A 19576-nucleotide genomic window follows, 5' to 3' on the forward strand; every position below is an offset into this window, starting at 1 on the left:
AGTTCACGTCTCATCTTTTCCGTCTTTCCAGAGATAAAGGACAGGAAACCAGAAGCCATTTCATGTCGAAGCGAACAGTTGCATAGAGGAGTGAATGACTGCAGCGAAGGTGCAAGAAATAATGTCAATGTTTTAGGGTTATTTGAAAACCAACATTTGTTTGCCACTAAAAACCATCTTAAAATGATAAATGTGTCTGTTATGTGAAGGCAGCAGGCCCCTCACCAGTGTGTTTTAGGGTAGAAAGTAAATTAGTTTTTTTCTCCTCCTTTGCCTGAGGCATTTTAAATCTTAGTAACATCTGGTTGGAAACAATTTCAGGAAGTTGGCAACTCTTCTTTTCCAGTCAGGTAAAACTGGTTTCACAGACAAGGAAACAAACACAAAACAACATGTATTCAAAAGAAACGACTAAATTACAGTTACTACGCTTAATCCTACAGAATAATCATTACATTAAAACTATCCAACCCTTTGAGAGAAAAACCCTCCTCTTTTGGTTGTCAAACCTATTTAAAGGCTGACTAAATAACCTAGTTTGGTTATAAATTATGGACCAACCCAGACGTAGGTTAATTAAAAACTTTCAATCCAAAAATAAGGTAAAGCAGATCTTGCAGAAATCTTTGGCATTCAAAGTAAATACAAGAATATATTGTAAAGTTTCAAAAACAGTGTTTATATGTATTACTAACAAAGCTTGATTTTAAGCAAATGGAAGAGACATTTCACTTCTCATCATCAATGTGAGCCTAAGCATTTAATCAAACTCAAAAAAAAAAGAAAAACTTCCTGAGAGGAAAGTTCGTTTTGGAAAGGTTCCGCCAGAATCCAGAGCTGCAACCTGAACTTAATTAGAAACAACGACCATATTCCATCTAAATAAATTGTTTGAGAACATCCAGGAATCGGTGAAAGGGAAACGCGTTTCTTTATATCCAAATATTCTTTAGCAGTATTCCAAGATTTATTAGCACACTAAAGGATTCTGCGTCAAACAATAGCACATATGCAAAAATGTGAACGGCACAATTAAAAACTGAAAAATGGATCAAGAATATTTGGCATCCCAAATCAGCCCCTTCATGCTTTCCTTTTGATCAAGAAGCGTTTTGCTGGTGCAAGTAGCCGCTGCCGAATTATTTGTCGTCAGAATCTTCTAAAAAGAAAACCCTTCAAGCAAGGACGATTTTTTTTTCTCTCACTCAAAAAGCTTTCATTGCAGTCTGAATTCCTTACTAGTCAAGTTTACAATAATAATCCGTCTTTCAATCTCAAGTGCTCCTTTGTATCATTGATGAGGCATTTCAGGTTGTTTTTTTATTATTATTTCTTTAGTCTTTGTCACTCTGAAGTATGACCTGTTTCACAAACCTTTTATTGAACAAAAAAATAAGTTTGGCCTCATTCAAATAAAAATGAATGCTCAAACATTGGCCAGGCTTTTTTAAAATTATTATTTTATTTGAAAAACAGTTTGACAAAAGCTTGAAATTGTTTTATAATTTTTTTTGTGAGAGTTCTAAATATCTCTAAGGAATCAGTTTATTCTTTGATATAGCAATTTCGGATCAGTCAATAAAGCATGGTAAACTATTAATGGTGCCACAAGTAAAAAAGGATAAAAACATAAATTTATCTTGTAACTGCAGCAGCATAACCTCACACCATACAACTGAGAAAAAAATGTATCACTAAATTGATTAGATCTGAAAAATGCGGAAAAGGATCAATACCCTTTACTGTTAATACTATGTGCCTCCTTCCTTACTTCAATAGAAAGACAACAGAACAAACCAGTTTTGAAGAGTGGCTTATTAAATTATAATTGTGACGTTCCCCATCACAAAGAAATACCCAGCGTTGAGTCACAATAGCACAAATACAGTTTATTGATGATGTTTTTATTAACACCAGTAATAAGAATAGCCTTTAACTCTCTCGTGAGGTGTGCAGTAATACGTCAACATAATATAGAAAAGAAAAACAGCAACGTTTTACATTCATGACCACAATTCATAATAACAACCCCTTTCCAAAAGAGGCAAGTCAGCAATAACGACTGTGGATTGGTGGCTTTTGTGTAAACAACGTGGTTTAAATGTTAATAAATCCATGAGGTCACCCTCTGAACATTGCCCATCATCACCTTCATGACAGCCTCCATGCCATTTAAAGCACTTCATGATAACTAACAGGAAGAAGAAGAAGAAGAAGAAGAAGCAGGTACAATTTATCTGCAAAGCTGCTGGAAGGCTGATTAAAGGAATCTGTGGTACATTATAGCAGCGTTTTGCAGATGTTACAATCCTGCGGGTGTCACTCAAAGGCTCCTCGAGGGGAAATCATCTTCACACCTGAGGCAACATTAATTTATAGTTTCTCCCTGGATGAAGCCGAAACGACAGGCTCACTGCTCCACTTTCCCCGACGCGTTTTCGGAAAACGGTCACACACGTCTTTGTTGTGTTTTCGTTGTGATTTTCGTTGTGTTGATGTGAAAAGCTACATTCATGTGGACTCGTTGTTAGACTCGTGTGCCTTTTCGTGTACTTAGTGTAAAGATGGGGGCTGGAGGGCTGGGAAGCTAAGGAAAACAGCTCAAAACACCAAGGATGAAATTCCGAGCAGAACAGAAAAAGTGATCTGAAAATAACCTGATCTACAGCGCTTTGCAAAAAATATTCATACCTCCTGCGACTTGAGGGCATTTTGTTACACAATCCAAAAACTTCTGTGTATTTTATTGGAATTTCACCAAGATAACGTAATACATAATTATGTAGTGGAAGGAAAATGATTGACTAATGTTTGCAGTTGGTTGGGTTGGTATGTACAAACCCAACCTGGATGACTTGCAAATATATTCTGCAAAGACAAATGGGCAAAAATTCCAGGGACAGGAGTGGATAACCAGTCAAAGCTTTAGGTTCCGCAAAAGTAAAACAATGTCTACATAAATAGACACCACTTTGTTTTGACATAACCCAAAATATACCAATAAAACACACTCAAGTTTGTTGTTGCAACTTGACAGTATGTGAAACATTTCAATAGGCAGGAAATCTTCTGTAAAGCACCGTATCTTTGGTGAAACTGCTACTAAATAAATTCAGTATTTTACTCACAGATACTTTACAATTAATGGTGCTTATGTGCAAATGTTGATGCTCATCTGTTCAAGAAAGAGAACTTATAGGATGGGAAGATAAGAGGAGCCCTGTGGTGATGCTAGTGTTTGTCACATAAACACGCTCTGGCCTCTGTTTGGGATTTCCCCCCTCCCTTCACAACAAATATGTTGTGACCTCTATATGTAAAGAATTGATCATGCAAAGATAATATTGCTAAATATTTAGAACAAAAACATTCTTCTTTTTTTTCGGAAAACAAAAACTAAAGACAAATGTTTTTTCTACTACTTCTTTAACACAAAGAGTTTGGATTCGACGTCGAAAAGACTCTCAGACTTTAAATACGCACATTATATTTGACATCCACACAATTATGCCATTGTGAGAACCCAAAAACATTTTTTAAGAGTCCAAGTTCAAGCTCTGTGAAAGACGCCCCCAGTTCGCTTTTTGACCCGTCAGAGTCGGAGAGCCCGGTTGCGCGATGACCCGCGGTGACCTCCCCGGTGCCCACGTATCCTGTGGAAGAATGCCAAACCAGCAGCAGACTTGAACCTGAAGTGGCTCCAGATCGACACGGCGCCTGGTGATTGTCTGTTCTGCTCCGAGGAGAAAGCAGCCTCTTGACCTCCGATCCGGCTGACTGCAAGCTGCCCTCGTTGCAGATTCGTGCGATGCTGAACGTCGACAGCGACGCCCTGGTAAGGCAGTGTTCAACATTGCACCAAAAGAAAAGTTCAAGTACAAAAAAAAAAAAAGGAAAAAAATCTGGTTGTAGGTAGTGAAACGAATAGTAAAGTAATAGCAGAAGCTAACCCCCTCTCAGGACTGCTTCCGGAAGGTGAAAATGTCCCGTTTTTTGGAGCCTCTCTTGCCGTCCGGCGTGGGCGTGTGGTTTGGAGAAGACGACGGTGAGGGGGAGGAGGGCTGTGGGGTGGAGGTGCCTCCATAGGGGCAGCTCAGGGAGTCTGGGTGCTCGCCTGAACACTCCACCGTGGGGATGTAGCGGCTGTCCCACATCCCCGGGCCGCACAGCTTGCAGAGGTCGTGCAGGCTGCAGGGGATCCTGGGAAGGAGGCGGAACTGGTAGAGGAGGCTGCGGGCCTGAAAGAGATTGGCGAGCGCGATGAGGGGAAGCAAGCTCAAGGAGAGACACTTTGGCCTGTCAGAGAAGGCAAACATTGCGGATGCATGCATTGAAATAAATCAATGCTCCCGTTATCTCTTGGCTACAAGATAACAAAAGAATGTCAAGGTCAGTCTCGTGGAGTTTTTTTTTTCTTCTTTTTTTTCTTTTGGCTGTATCTCAAAAGCTTGCATGCCCGCTGCTGGGTTATCGTATGCACAATTCTCAAGCATCAACGAAATGCGTTACGACAGCTAAATGCAAACAGAAATGTGCAGCACAAACAGCATCCATAAAGATGAGGCAGCAGGAACAGCGACTGCAGCGAGCGGGCAAATCATTAATCCTCTGCATCCTATTCTTACTTTGCTGCAGCACCGGGCAGGACTCTTCAGTGCAGACTAAAGTGAATTTAAATTACATCAGGAGGAAATGTTGCAGACAGATAGATGTCTGATCATGTTTAATGACTTTTATGAAGGGATGTGGATCGAATCAACCCTGGACGGGTTGATTCTGGAAAAGACGGATGGCTGAACTGAAATTTTTTGCAATTATTTTCAATACTTCTATGTATGTTTTGATGCTATTTTAAAATAAGTACTAAAAGAATGAAGAATCTGGACTGGGAGGATTGATCAGATTTCTTTGAGCAAAAAAAATAAATACAAAAAATAAGTTTGATCCCCCAATTTTAAAAATACCAACTTACAAATGGATGGAACTTTTTTTTTTTTTGAAAACTGAATAGAAAGTTGAGTGTGGAAACTTGCAGTTTGCCGATCAGCCAGTGAATGAAACAAGGAGAGACAAATCATGCCGACGACACAGAAGCAGCAGTGTTACCTTGCGCAGCACCAGCTCCCCGTTCATGTGCATGGAGAGGTTGCTGAAGTGGAGCAGCATTTGGTCAGTGGCGAGCTGCTGCTCCGTCACGTCCTCCCCGTACAGGACAATGATGGCCACGCACAGGAAGAGGTGGAAGTAGTCCGTCTGCAAAGACGGAGAGTGAGGTCAAGGGGAGAAGATGAATGGAGCAGGATGTGCACGCTTAGCGCCCGACGTCCTGTCAGACCGATTCAACACAGTTCTTGTGGTTCCTAGCACTACAAACGGGCTTTAATGGAATAAAATAAAGACTTGATAAATGTCAATGACTGACATTTTTTTACCTTCTGATTGGGCAGATTTGATTTTTTTAACTAGTATCATGCAGCAGATCTGAGAATGGGACATTTTCTCCCTGCCTCAAAGAGGATTAATAGTTGATAAGAAATTTTAAAAGGAAACTGCAAGGTCAGTTAAATCTGCAGCTTATTTCTTTTCTACATGCACCTTAATATTAATATGCTTTAAAACATTTATTGGTGACCGATTTTAACCCAGACAAGCTTGATTAAATCTGCTCACATTTATTTTAGGAGCAGAGTTATGTTGCAGGCATGTGTCAATGTTGAATGTCTGAGCACATTTTGGATTGCTGCCTCGCTGCATGATGGGACTTGTAGTTTTACTTAACAACAGTAACATCTAAATCCTAAAGGAAAACTAGAAATTCCAGATTTTTAAACCAATACAGAGAGAAAAACACGAACAACTTCAACAATTTAAAGACTAAACAAAATATAATCTAAGACCAAGTGTAGAAAATGAATTTATTTTATTGGTACAAATATTTGTGTGTATTTGATCAGTATCTCAGTTTGCATCTTGCTCCTTGAAGCCAACCTGATGACAGTTTGCTCTGCAAACTCTAATTCACACAAGAACAGCAGAAAACAATCCGCTGCCATCCAGTGCGACATGAAACGTCCTCTTCACAGAAAAATCTGATATCAATCAGAAATTCTTACTTAAAGCTCAACTGCTGCATGACTTTTAACTGTCTAACCCGAGGTTTCACTCACACACACACACACACACACACACACACACACACACACACACACACACACACACACACACACACACACACACACACACACACNCACACACACACACACACACACACACACACACACACACACACACACACACACACACACACACTATCTGCTCTATCGCCACCTGGAGCAGCAGATACGAACATCTCGCAGGGTGTTTGAACAGATGGCGTGAAGCAAAGACATTTGACTCGGCCTCAGTGAGTGGGAGTGTTAAACACAAGGAACGCATCGTGGCTACAAGTTTCCAGCGCTTCAAAAGACGTGGAACTGCACCGAGCAAAATACACCAAAAGCAGTCACCCTTAAATTAAATTACATCTGAAAAACGAATATGGTTGCATAGTAGGTAGCAGAAATGTGAAATATGCAAAGTCTTAAATTCAACCGGTTTTTAACAATGGAATTAAATTTCTTTAAATATCAATAGACATTTTTTACATTCACTCAACAGGATTACAAGTCAAGCTTTTGAAAGAACTTGTCCTACTTTTTCCTTGCAGACTATAGTTCTGTTTCATTCCTGTACACTTCCTGGAAAAATCTACACACTCTAAAGTGGCTAAAAAAATAAATAATTACCACTACATTCCTCTGTATCGCTTACCAGCGTACGCAAACCTAATTTTTTTACTCTGTGCATGCGGAGGATCAGTTTGGACTTTGTCCTGACCTGATAGTGCGCCCAGCAGGCCTCCCACATGCGCAGCGCCTCTGTGTCGGGGAACTCTCTCTTGAAGCAGAGCAGGATCCAGCGGTGGCAGAACAGCAGCTGCAGGCCATCCTCTCCGAGGCGGGTCAGGTGCTGGTGGAAGCGCGGCAGCATGAGGCGCAGCAGCTCCCGCAGGTACATCTGCAGATCGACAAGTTATTTTCCTCCGTTCTGCACCGGAATCGGCTGAGCTGATGGTCGGAAACGTCAGCTTGTCGAACAGCTTATATGTCTGCACTTGAGCGTTAAATGACTTTCTTGGGACTTTTGATAAAAGTAATTTATCATCATGTACTTTTCAGTGATTATTTAAGCTTCTGCTGACACCCAAGATAAGACTGGCACAGATTTGTGTTCAAACGTGTCACATTTGCACATCAGCTTGAAATTTATTAAAGCAATGACCCGATCAGGTAATCACTTATTGATGATTTCATATACAAAACTGCGGAACATTTTACATTTCAACTTTACAACTTTGACAAAGGCTAAGTGAAATATACAAACATTGCAAATAAGTCAATAAAACAAGACAAAATTGCTTATTTTAGCCATTTTTGTTAAACTGTTATCCGTCACAAACTAACTTTGGGCCAAAGCTTCAAATTTAGAAAAAACACTGAAAACCTCATTGTAGACTTTAAAGGTTAAAGGGCTACTATAAACATGTGAATCATTTACTATTTACCACATTGAGGGTTCTTTTAAAAAAACACACTTAAAGGCTAAAGTACAAAGTCTATCATGAAGAGGGGACGGGCTTGATGGTCCGAAAAGCATGTTAAATGTTTAGTGTTTTCATTCCCTTTTAGCTTTTCACATTTTTAGCTTTTCAGACACATTTCAGATCTGTGGTACAGCAACTCTAGGGCTCTAGAGTGTGAGACCCCTGTGTTAGTGGCTGCTAAAGACATAAAACTGTGGCTGAGGTTCACCTTCCAGCAAATAAATGATAGAAATCTTGAAATTGCTGCTCACAGATTAAGTCAGTCTAATCTGACTGACCTTGAACTATTCTTTGAAGAAAAACAGGGGGAAAAATTTTGGTCTCAAAATGTGTGAATCAGTCAAAGACAAGAAGACATGCAGCAGGAATTGCAGTGAAAAGCGGTAAAATTGCACGGCACACTTTAATTTTTTTCTTTTTATAAAATACCCCCTGAAACACATCAATGTTCACATAAAGTGAAAATCATCATCTAGTTTGAATAGCTTTGAATGGCAGTGGACAGGCCTGTCACAATAACACATTTTGTTGGACAATCAATTATCCCAGAACTTATCGTGATAAACAACAATACTGTTGTTTTGAGATCATTTTACATAACAGCAATAATGGCATAATAACGCAAGAACACATTTTCCAGGATCAGTAAATTTTAAATTCTAATGAACATTTAAACACTGGAACTGGAAGACATTTGAAATATCCAAAATAAATACAGAAAACAACAGAAACAACAAATAAAATGAATTATGAAGTCTTTGTAAACAAAATTATCTTTCAAAAAAAAGAGATACGTGAGACCAAAGCACCAGACTGAAAGACTTTTATCATTCAGTTTTTGGTAAAAAGGGAGAGAAAAGAGAAAAACAATAAATAAAGCAAATGAAAGTTAGAGATTCAATGCCATTAATTGATTTATTGTTTATTGCGACAGGCCTATGTACTGTATAGAAACTGCTGCTGGCGGCAAGCATAGAGACTCTCCTACCAGCTGCCTCTCCATGTCTTCGTCACGCGGGGAGCTGATGAAGATGGTGTTCTCCATGAGGCCGACGAAGCACCAAAACGTGTCGCTCTCGTCTTGGATCTCGGTGAGCAGGGGGGCCACCAGGTCGGACATGCCCTGGCAGTAACCCATGTCGGGATTAAACACCGCATAGTTGAGCAGAATGCGCCTGGGGCGAGAACAAACACACACATCTGAGTTCTGACGTAACATCTGCCGACGGAGCTTCTAACGGAGACGGCCAAATAGGAGAGGAAGCCCTGAAAAGTTTTCCTCCAACCCAAACACTTTGTATGTCTTTCATTGGGGAAACATAACACAACAATCCCACCCCTCCCTGCTCCCCACACTTTTTTTCCTCTTCTTGCAACCAGGGAGCTAATTACTGGCATTTCTTTCTTCCTTCTTTTTTAAGACCTGTTCTACTTTGAAGAAAACTTCCCCGGTCGTCTTCATGCATTAGTAACGAAAGTACAAACAAAGCCCAAAACCCAGAGGACATTACATTGTTCTAGTGCAGCATTAGAGTAAAAATTTGATGAGTTTCTTCTAAACAAGGACATCAGGACCTTCAGCTCCGCAGCAGTTTAAAAGTAAATGAACCAGACAAACATGGGTACGACTTATCAGCGCTAGAAAACCACAGGCTGGCCTCAGATGTAGAATCACTCCCAGACAAAAACACCAGGAGCCTCAATGAGAGTCGCAAAAATAACTAATTCCCCCATTTAAATCCTCTCGCTCCTCATTTAGAAAGCCATTAGCCGCAAGTACGAGTCGAAAGTGCTCAGACGGCTTAGTCAAAGTCAACAAAGCATGAAACTCATTTGCAGCTCTGAATATGAAATAAACGGTGTAGGTGAGGCTGAGCGTCGAGCGGACGGGTGGGAATGATGCAGGGTGACGGACAGAAAGGGGTGTTGGGAAAACCTCATGATCTCCACGTTCGGGTTGTTCTCTCCTCTGAAGAAGTGGTTGCTGCGGTCCGTTCTGACCACGTCTTTATCCACCGTGAACTGGACCTTCCTCCAGAACTCGCTGTGCTCCTCTGGGCTCATGGATAATCTGAGGAGTCAAGCAAATGGAGCAGGAGCCGATTATTAAGGGGGAAAAAAAATCCTGAATGCTTAATGCACTATAATCATCATAAACACATAGAAATGACTGTGCTGCTATTCTGCTCCTCATAGCTGCGGCACAAGGTCCCCAAAAACATATGAGCAGTGGACCCGTGCGTTCCTCGGAGGATCCCACCGCAGCCATCCACCCTGATGTTAGGCAGCACATTACCGGTGCTCTCCGTGTGCACCGATGTACTCAGGTCCTAACAAGCAGAGGGGATTTAATTAACACTGTTTGTTTTCCATGCTGCCCCACCAGGAATAAAGCCAGCGCACCTGATGCAACGCCACGCAACTGTTTGGTTTGAGATCTGTGTGTTTGTGTCGCTGGACCCTCCCCAGCCACCGTCCTACGCTTCGCTTTCTCAGGAGGAAGCTGCTCAGGAGTTCGGAACATTGTTTGCACCACTTCAGTGGTTTTATGGGTTCAGCAGTAAAAATAAAATCCAGGGTCCTGAAGAGCACGGATTAGCTCAGCAAACTGCCTTGCAAAAGTGTCCCTGCACTTTAAACTTTTTGTGACGCTGCTATTGTGTATTTTAAAGGGGCAGACCAGCACAGAGCAGAGCATCTCTAGGAAAAGGAAGGAAAAAGATTCCAGTTTTTCACACATAAAAAAAATAAGAATCTTAAATGTGTATGAGATTGAAATATTTTTGCTAAGTATCTCAAACTCCGACAGAAGGAACGAAGCCTTTAGCAATTTTTAAACCTCGTTAAAGAATCTTAATTGGATTTATGCCCGGACTTTGACTGGGCCGTTCCAACACATAAGAATCCTTTAATCTAAACCATTCCATGTATCTCTGGATAAGTGTTTGTCACTTTTCTTTAAGGTTTTCTTCCTGCATTTCATCCTGTATCCTCTTCTGTCTTCCCATAATTTGTGACCAGCTTCCCTCTTAATAATCTAGAAGCCGATCCCCTCAGCCTGATGCCACCACTGCCGTCTCTCACAGTGGGAATGGCATGTCACGGGTGGACAGGAAATATTTGTCTCCTCCACACTCATTGTTTGGCGTGTGGACCCAACAGTTCAGTTAGGTCAGGTGACTTCCGATGGTATTTGGATTAACTTTCTTACATCAGAGTAAAATGGGTCTGAATACAAATGTATGCCTTAGTTTTTGGATTTTTATTTGTAAAACTAATGTAAATCCTTCCACTGCACAATTATCTGCAGCTTTATGTTGGTGTGACATTATGGTTGAATTTGTTTACTTGCATTTTTCACAAGTGAAACATGAAAACCGTCACAGAAACCGAAAAACTGCAGTGAAAATCTTCATGTCATTTTATTAAGACGCACTTTCTGCCTGAAAAATAAAGCTCTTCATCAGTAGACCAGATCTTCTGTGTCAAAGAAACAGAAAGAAACATCTTAAGGTGAGAAAAAAAAAACAAAAGAAAAACAATAACTTTCCGAGAAGAAATCTGTAAATATTTAGCAGGTGAAGTAGCCAGTAAGGAGTCCATTGTCAGATAATTATTTACAGAGAAAATGAAACCAGATAAAGTGTTTCAAACAAGATTATTTTATTATTATTTATATAAAATGCAAAAATAAAGGAGATAGGAACAGTGACATTCAGGTGAATGTTTCTGCAGACATCTTTTTCATAAAAAAAATACTTACAGATGAAAATAACCTTCCTCTTTTCTGAAACAAACAACAATTCCTGACAAACGGCATTATTTTATAGATTCTAACAAACTCAAATACTCAGATTATATCCAATGAAAGCTGCACTCCTACGTGCAGCTGCTGAGTTATTATTGTTAGAATGAGGACACAGGGTTGGGGGACAAGGTAAAGCCCACACACTCGCCTCCTTGCTCCTAATGATCAACCGGTGGCCCTGGAGGGCTGCCGGAGGCTCTTTAAAGGAATCAACATCAGCGTCAGAATGAAGAGTCTAATTAGGCGACTTCTGGTGCACTCAAAGCGATAATAGCCTGTACAAATGAAATCTGTCCAATTATCGTCATTGTAGCACGCAGAGATGCAGAGACCTAGAACTTGGAAACCTTAACCCTGAGACGGAGTTGTGTGGATAAGTAAAGACTCTGGGATCTGGGTCGGTCTGTGCATACCAAAGTTGGGGTTTTTTTCCTCCCCTCTCGCCGACATCTGAGCATGATCTGACGTGATAAGCGCTGACATGTTTTCTCTCCAGAGACCTTTTATATCACACCCAGCACCTCCCCTTAACACTTCTCTGATTGTGCCTATTGATTGCTCCGCGCCTGCGATGGGAAGCCACAACAGACTCCCGTACGGTTTAATGTTTTACCGACTGAGCTTTTGGCAGCCAGCGCTGCAGCCGAGTGTCTCAGACATGATTTCAAAGTGGTTTCCATGTTATCGAGCCGAGGTGCAGATGTTATCAGCAGGAGATCTTCAAGTAAAATAAAGATTTACAGGTGTATCTTTATAAATTAGAATGCAAGTCACTCATTGTATACACAATGATATGTTTCAGGTCTTTAATTGTGTTCATTTTGATCATTATGGTTTACTACTAATGAAAATCTAAAATTCTGTTTTATAGATATAAGAGCAACAAAAATTTGCTTTAATAGAGAAATTATGGGGTAAACTAATGATTTGATAATTGTCAAACACACAACCTGCAGCAGGAAGAAAAAGTCATAGAGGACAATGGATGTTGACAGTGTCTAAGCTTTTAATTGAAAGTTAAGTGGAAGGAAAAGCTGTGGAACAAAAATGTGTTACGACAGCACCATGGAAAACACAATGAAGCAAACGCAATGAAAGAATTCACAAAGCCATTACTTCAGGTCCAGTTGGTTTTTTAAGACGCACAACACACAAAACCATTCAGGAAGTGGGATACATCCTGAAATCCATCTTGAACCAGAAACCGCATCAGCCATGTCTTAATAGTGAATAATGTGCCTTGGACCTTGGGAGGTGCCTGGCTGACAATCATTGTTGCTAGTTGTAGCAGATGTTCGATATTAAGTTGGAACGTAAAAAAAAATATATAATAAAAATATCTGTCCATTTCTGTTTTGTCCTATTTTATGACCCGCTTTCATTTTTTATTGCCGACTTATCCAGACACACACCAGTCCTCTCAGCATATGGTTCAGGGGATTTCTGCAATGGTGCAAAATACAAGTGGAGCCATGAATGAATAAATCTGGACAGAAACACAGAGGGGAAAAAACACTTCACTGTGGATTACTGATGTAGCCCACTGATCTGCCTGGAAAGAGGAAGCTTGTTTGTAGTAGTTATTTATCCAGTTAAATTACAATTTACAATCAAATCATGACCAATTTGAAAGGCCGACTGTGACATTTTGTTTTATAGAAAGAGAACTACATGTTATGCAAACTTGACATTCAGTTTTATTTTGGTCAGCTTTGTTGGCCTGTCGCAATAGGAAATTTTACTGGACAATAAATCTTCCAACTAATTATGACGATAATATTGTTGTTTTGAGACCATTTTCAAGTAACGCACTGATGATGGCATAATAAAGCAACGTTTCCCCCTCAAAGACCAATAAACTTTTATTTTGTAAAGAACACAACACTGGAACTGAAGGATATTTTTAAAGCACAACCAAAACCATAAATAAAAAGGATTATGACGCCTCTATAAACAGATTTGCCATTTAAAAAGTATTAATAATCAGAACAGTAATTATCAAACTCATTTCAATTTATCATGCGATTAATTGATTAATTACATATTCAGTTGATCGCTTCCATCCCACAGTTTAAGGAAACAGTATTTTCTGCTAAAGGAGCCCAGACCAAGTTTTGAGTCCATCAGCTATGTATTACATGGTCATACCTCAAGGTAAGGATATTTTATCATCAATCTTGATATTATGCATAATATTTCAGTTCTTTTGGAAACATCATTTTGAGTTTCATTAGCTATAAGCCTCAACAGAAATAAATGCTTGAGACGCACCACTCTATATGTAACAACATTGTTCCACCTTCCAGTAATATTTTAAGAAAAAGAAAAAAAGGACTAAGTCTGATTACCTTTTGAGTTAACAATGAGGAGAATGATATATGGTTTGCAACTTAAATTGTTAATTTAATGTTTGCAGCAAAGAAAAATTTATTTTGTAGTTATTGAGAAAGAGGGGCAGGTTTCTACAAGAATTTTCTTCTTCCTGCTCCCTCTTCACTCGTGTAGAGAAAGCGTTGTAAGAGAATGTGTTTTGACTGATTGATTGATTGATTGTGTAGCATTTTTTCTTGCCCACCTTCTCTGCTGGACGTCATGGTAGTGAGCTCGTTTCTGCAGCCTCCAGGCCTCTCGTTCCTGAGAGCTGGAGTCGTAGCTGTAGTAGTGCAGCAAGAAGGGCCACACCTCGCCTCTGATGGACGGGTCGATGCCGCCAAAGAAGATCGCCTGTCGAAGAAGCAGCAGGTGGGTAAATACGGCAAACACGAAGGGAGGGACATGCTCTGGCAGCAGGGCATGTTGACATTCCCTGCTAGCATGTCTTATTTTCTGCATTACGCTGTGAAAAAAGAAAACAATGAGTGTTTATTCAGCACATCCAGCAAAAACAGGACTCGTCTGTTTCCTTATTTGAACTTCTACTGAAAAAAAAAGGAAAAAGTCTTGGTCATGGTCTAACTGCCACCGAGTCATTACAGTAGACGGGTAAACCAAACAGCGACTCAATTCCAGAGAACGCAAATGACTCAGAGGGGGTACAACTGGCAGGGACAAACCCTCCCATTATTTACAGGCCAAGATGATGATTGAAATTGAAACTGAGGAGCTTGCAAGCTGAATTTCATTATGACTTGACTAACAAATATAGAAGAAAAAGGTGTGAAAATGGCCACTTTCATCAGTAGTGAAACACGCTCTGACTTAGTTTCTCATCCATGCGATGTAGAAGGAAGGAGCCCCGACTTTCTAGAGTTTAGAAGATGTAAAACATGTAAGGAAGGAAGAAAATAAAAGAGTTGGGACCCAAGTGAGGTAGGGTGGACACCATAAAGCAAGAAGAGGACAGAGACAGACAATGGGTTATTATGAAAATAAACAAACAAGGTGTGGAGTAAATCAGGATAGAAAGAGTCAAGGTAAGACAAAAGGAGAGAAAGAAAGACAAAGGATAAGAAGGACAAACATGAGAAAGAAAGAAAGAAAGAAGGAAGAGCATGAGGGAGGGAAAGAAGATACAAAGAAGCATCTTCTTTCCCTATTATTTTTATTTCCCAAATATTTTTTCTTACAAAGAAAAAATAAGGAAGTAATGAAGGACACAAAGAAGGAGTGAGACAACATTTAGATGATAAGATAGGAGATAAAGTCCAAACATACAACTATTTGTCCTGGCTTGCATGTTCCTTATTCAACCTTATCCAGAAATGGAAAACACACATCCATTGTCCAGGTTCGCTCATCCTTGTAGGATCATGGGGTATTTTATTTATTTATTTTTTGGACTGTGTGAGGAAGCCAGAGTATCCGGAGARAACCTAATGCACTCAAAGGAGAAAAACGCACAGCTTYAGACWCGAACGCAGGACCTTCTCGCTGCACGGCAACCTTTGCCACCAAATGTGCGGCCCTCCCGGAAAACGCTAAAGTCACATTTCCAGACTCTTCAAGCGTGCGCATGAACCGTGGCTTTACCTTCCGCAGCTTGTACTCCTCCTCCACCTGCCCGCTGTGGTTGATGTGACGCAGCCAGGCGGCGACGTCCACCCGCCTGTAAAGCCTCTCCTCAGGGTGCGTCTCGGCTGATGGCAGTGTGGGCCTCTGGATGGAAAACTGCATGCAGGACTTTTCATCCGACACCTTCAGACAGAGTGAGGGAAGGAGTAAAAAGCCGAGTCGAAGTTTCACCAACGAAGACCCAAAGATAAGTTGACCTTCGCCTAAGTCTGACCTGGTCTTTAGGTTGGGTTTCCCTGCAGCATTTCCACTGCTGGAAGACCTCGGCCAGCTTGTCCAGACCAGCATGGTGGAAGTGAAGGATCTTATACTGGCTCTCCCTGCTGGCTATCACAAGCTGGCCACTAGTGCACGCGTCATCACTGCAAGAAAACAACAAATGATGCAAAGACAAGTTCACAAGGGGTTCAACTTCATGACCCTGTAATGATTCCCCCCAGGGGATTTTCTTCTATTTGTTCCCTGCTGACCTGAAGAAGAGTCTCAGCGACCTCATGTGACCCAGGTCCACCCTGAAGACTCCACACAGCTGCTCCAGAGCCAGCAGCTTCTGTTGCTCCTCCCAGCGCATGGCCTGCGACTGGCCGCCGCCCTCGGACAGGGCGTGGCTGTCCAGACTGGACGCAGAGCTCACAGAGTGGTTCATGGACTCCTCGCACAGTTCCCTGCGAAAACATGACCGAGACTTTAACGAGTTTCACACTGTGCCCCACATGTCTCCCATAAAGATGTCCGTACTCATTGAACGTTTCCACACGCTGCTGCATTAAAACCACAAGCTTGAATGTCTTTTACGCAACTTTATGACAAACCAACACACACACAAAAAGAGAGCACAAATTTTAAATGATTTTCAAATCGTACAAATTGAATTGAAGAAGTATGGGATGCATTTATATTCAGCTCCATTTACTCTGATGCCTCCAAAAGAAACCCAGTACAACTAACCCCTCACTGCCTAACGTGTCATTTTTGACACAAGTTCTTCAGATGCCTTGAGTGTGTTAAAAAAGTTTTGCACATTCCAGCAAACCTGCTGTAAACAGTAAATATGTTGCTGATTATACCTTACACATTCTGTGTAATAAAAAGCAAAATGCATAGAATAAAAGAGCAGTATACTTCAAAAAAAGTACTGCTAAATGCTTGTGTGGACTATCTTTACATGCCTGTAAAGACACATTTTTTCATATGATGATTACAACATGATGATACATGATATAATAAAAAGTTGCTATATCAAAGCTGTTATTTGATTACTCATGATACTTATTTTGTTTAAAATAATTGTTTCCCTTTCAAAAATGACTTATTGTATCAGACTTTTGTCAGATACGAATAAAACATTTTTACTAATGTTTTATTAGTTAAAAAAAACAAAACAAAAAAAACATCCATTGTTACATCTCAGTCTGAACACACCATTCTCACCATGAGACATTTTGATGGCAGCATCATGCGGTGTGGATGCTTTTCTTTAGCCAAAAGAAGGAGCTAAAAGAAAATGGATGCTATTAAAAAAGAAAGTCAGGAAGAAAAACCTGCTGTAAAAGTCTTGATGTTCGCTATCCAGGAAGACAGCAACCTTAAAACATATAGCCGGAGCTATGTTTTTAGTGGCCCAATTAAAGCCCAGACTGAAATCTGGGAGAATCTGTGGCAAAATGATTGAGCTTGAGCTATTTTGCAAAGAAGAATGGAGTGAAATTTCAGTCTGTATAAAAGTAAAACTGCTAGAGACAAATCCTATCAGCTTTGCTGCGAGTCCCTGCAGCAAAAGCTGTTTCTGCAAAGTACTGATTTAGTTTGCTGTACACATGTGCATGCAAAACCTTTAATATTTTCATTTGGTTATGCACTATTTTGTGTGCGACAGAGTCCAACGGGTGTAAACACACTGTAACGTTTGATTATTGAGGATGTCGGTATGTCATCGAACCAAAAAAAAGTTAATCTAAATAATTGCAAATAAAACATTTTAAGGATAAAACACAGGAAAAAACAACACTTAAAAACAAAATCAGTCAATTTCTCTTAAAATTCATTGTACATTTTGGATTATTTTGTAGAAATAATTCCAAACAACATGTGAAATCTGAAGCTCAGGACTGCATCTGTGTTTGCGTCTCTATTATATTCCTCCAAGAGGCTGCGAATAGGAGGAAGACATGAAGGCTACCAAAGACAAATACACACTCACATATACAGTACATACAATAAAATCTGAGCGCGAGCACACACACAAATCACACTGTCCACCGTCCAATTTCCCTTGTCATTCCCCTCATGGTGAGTGTGTTGTTCCCGGCACTGAAACCTGAGCTCAGGGTTCCTCGGCTTGCAGGAGGAGACACACAATCAGGTTATGCATACAGATACATGGAAATATGCAGGAAAACAGAAAAAGTATGTTGGCAAAAACATGCATAGCACACAACAGTAAAATATGTTATAAGAAGCTTTAAATCACTTGCTTATTCTGAGTCTTTCTCTCTTTGTCACACACACACACACACACACACACACACAAACGCACACACACACACACAAGTGAATGAACCATGGCTAATGACCATAATGCACTCTCAAACACGAATCTAGACATGGTAAAGCGGAGAGAGGGAGACGTGTTAAACCCGCTGACATTTGAGAATCAGGCATCTGAATAAAGATTTTCAGCACTGCTTGCACGGAAACGCACCGACAGAAAACCAAAAACCAGATGTTCCTCAATTTAAAAATGCCATTTCAAATATCGGAGGTGTGAAAAACTAATTATCTCCCAGCAGCGAAATAGTTTTGACATTATTTACTGAAAAGGTGCGAACACATGTGGCAGCTCGGTGCTCATGCGAAAAGGGTGCAGCCAGTTTGATTTTTTTTCCACCCCGTCTCTGTCATGTCTGGCTAATCATTTCCCTGTTAGCAGATGGGAAAATAACAAGCCTGATCAATCCAGCCTGCACAGCTTCCCTGTGTTATCTGCTGATTTACTGCGCTCCGTCTCATGTATCGCGGCGCAGAGAAAAGCGTAGAGGGGTAGCGGGGGGGATGGAGTAGAGGCACAGCGAGGTCTGCTAAGGGAGTTAAGTAACATGAAATATGGAGGGAGTCCTGTCTTCATAACCCCAGTGACTGTCAAGTTAGGAGTGTTTACAAGGCCCTTCAAGTCTTGTTAATTCCATCTGTCCTTCATGCTTGGAGCACATAAAAGTGCTAAAACAAGGGAATGGACCGAAAAGCAAGGATCACGCTGAAAACTACGGACGCAAGCTGATGTTAGAATTAACAAGCCCGTTCTAAACATTTATCAGGCCACGCTGTGCAAAGTGTAAACAAGCTGTTTTGATGTCGTTGAGCCGCTGTAGCTGGCACGTCCCATCAGGCCAGAGTGAAACGGAACGGCCCCAAGGCCTTTCATCATAACACTTTTCCTCTCCAGAGGAAAGTGCTGCCAGGTCACCCTGAGAACCATGGCCGAGCACACACACCCTCCCCCCCCCACACTCCCCAACCGGGACTTCCAGGTCCTTCATCTAATCCCCAAAAGGAACAGAGTGTCAGAGGAGAACAAGAGGGTGGGGGTGGTGGTGGTGTGGGCCACACTGCAGCCATATGCTGGAAAACGGTCAGCGGGGTGAGCCAGAACCCGTGATCCACCAATAATCCCAAACGGACGCACATAAAAGTCAGATGGAAACTTTAATGGCATCATGAGTCAAGATTTGTTTTCAAGAACGTTAGTTTAAACTAAACAGCAGATCACTTAAAAACACTTTGCAGAAGTACTCCGGCTGCTTTATCCATCGCATCGCATCGCCTCGCTTTACAGCAGCAAACTTCAAAGTATTTGGGCGAGCAATTTAGACAAAATGGTGCATCGTCGTGAAGTGAAACGTAAACAGTATGCTGCTGCTTTTATGTTTTTACAAATTAGAATCTTATACTGTGGCATGGATTAGTACTCAGTTCTTTCCAGAAATGCCTTTTCCTGCCATCGTGGCTGAACGTCTTTTGGGCCGTGTTTCTACCAGCTTTTCATAAACTAAAACTTTCATCTATACTTTGCAAAATAGCTCAAATTTAGTGAGATTGGACGGGAAACATCTGTAAAA

At 40.8% G+C, this 19576-nt stretch overlaps 1 protein-coding gene across 2 annotated transcripts in view; it reads right to left on the reverse strand.

Annotated features, from left to right (window-relative positions):
• Nucleotides 1-1863: 1863 nt before the first annotated feature.
• Nucleotides 1864-19576, reverse strand: part of tbc1d16 (TBC1 domain family, member 16) — a 29204-nt gene continuing 11491 nt past the window's right edge. Inside the window, exons 5-14 of one of the 2 annotated variants that reach the window (XM_008416780.2) lie at nucleotides 15932-16126; nucleotides 15676-15823; nucleotides 15420-15584; nucleotides 14026-14174; nucleotides 9579-9713; nucleotides 8631-8817; nucleotides 6877-7056; nucleotides 5107-5253; nucleotides 3951-4238; nucleotides 1864-3832 (exon numbers count right to left, since the gene is read on the reverse strand). In XM_008416780.2, coding sequence (XP_008415002.1) covers nucleotides 3957-4238; nucleotides 5107-5253; nucleotides 6877-7056; nucleotides 8631-8817; nucleotides 9579-9713; nucleotides 14026-14174; nucleotides 15420-15584; nucleotides 15676-15823; nucleotides 15932-16126 — 1588 coding nt within the window. In that variant the 3' untranslated portion in view covers nucleotides 1864-3832; nucleotides 3951-3956. Of the gene's footprint in view, nucleotides 4239-5106; nucleotides 5254-6876; nucleotides 7057-8630; nucleotides 8818-9578; nucleotides 9714-14025; nucleotides 14175-15419; nucleotides 15585-15675; nucleotides 15824-15931; nucleotides 16127-19576 lie in introns of both variants that reach the window. The other variant, XM_008416778.2, reaches the window with a different exon arrangement.

This window comes from Poecilia reticulata, linkage group LG8, assembly GCF_000633615.1.
Source record: "Poecilia reticulata strain Guanapo linkage group LG8, Guppy_female_1.0+MT, whole genome shotgun sequence".
Lineage (NCBI taxonomy): Eukaryota > Metazoa > Chordata > Actinopteri > Cyprinodontiformes > Poeciliidae > Poecilia > Poecilia reticulata.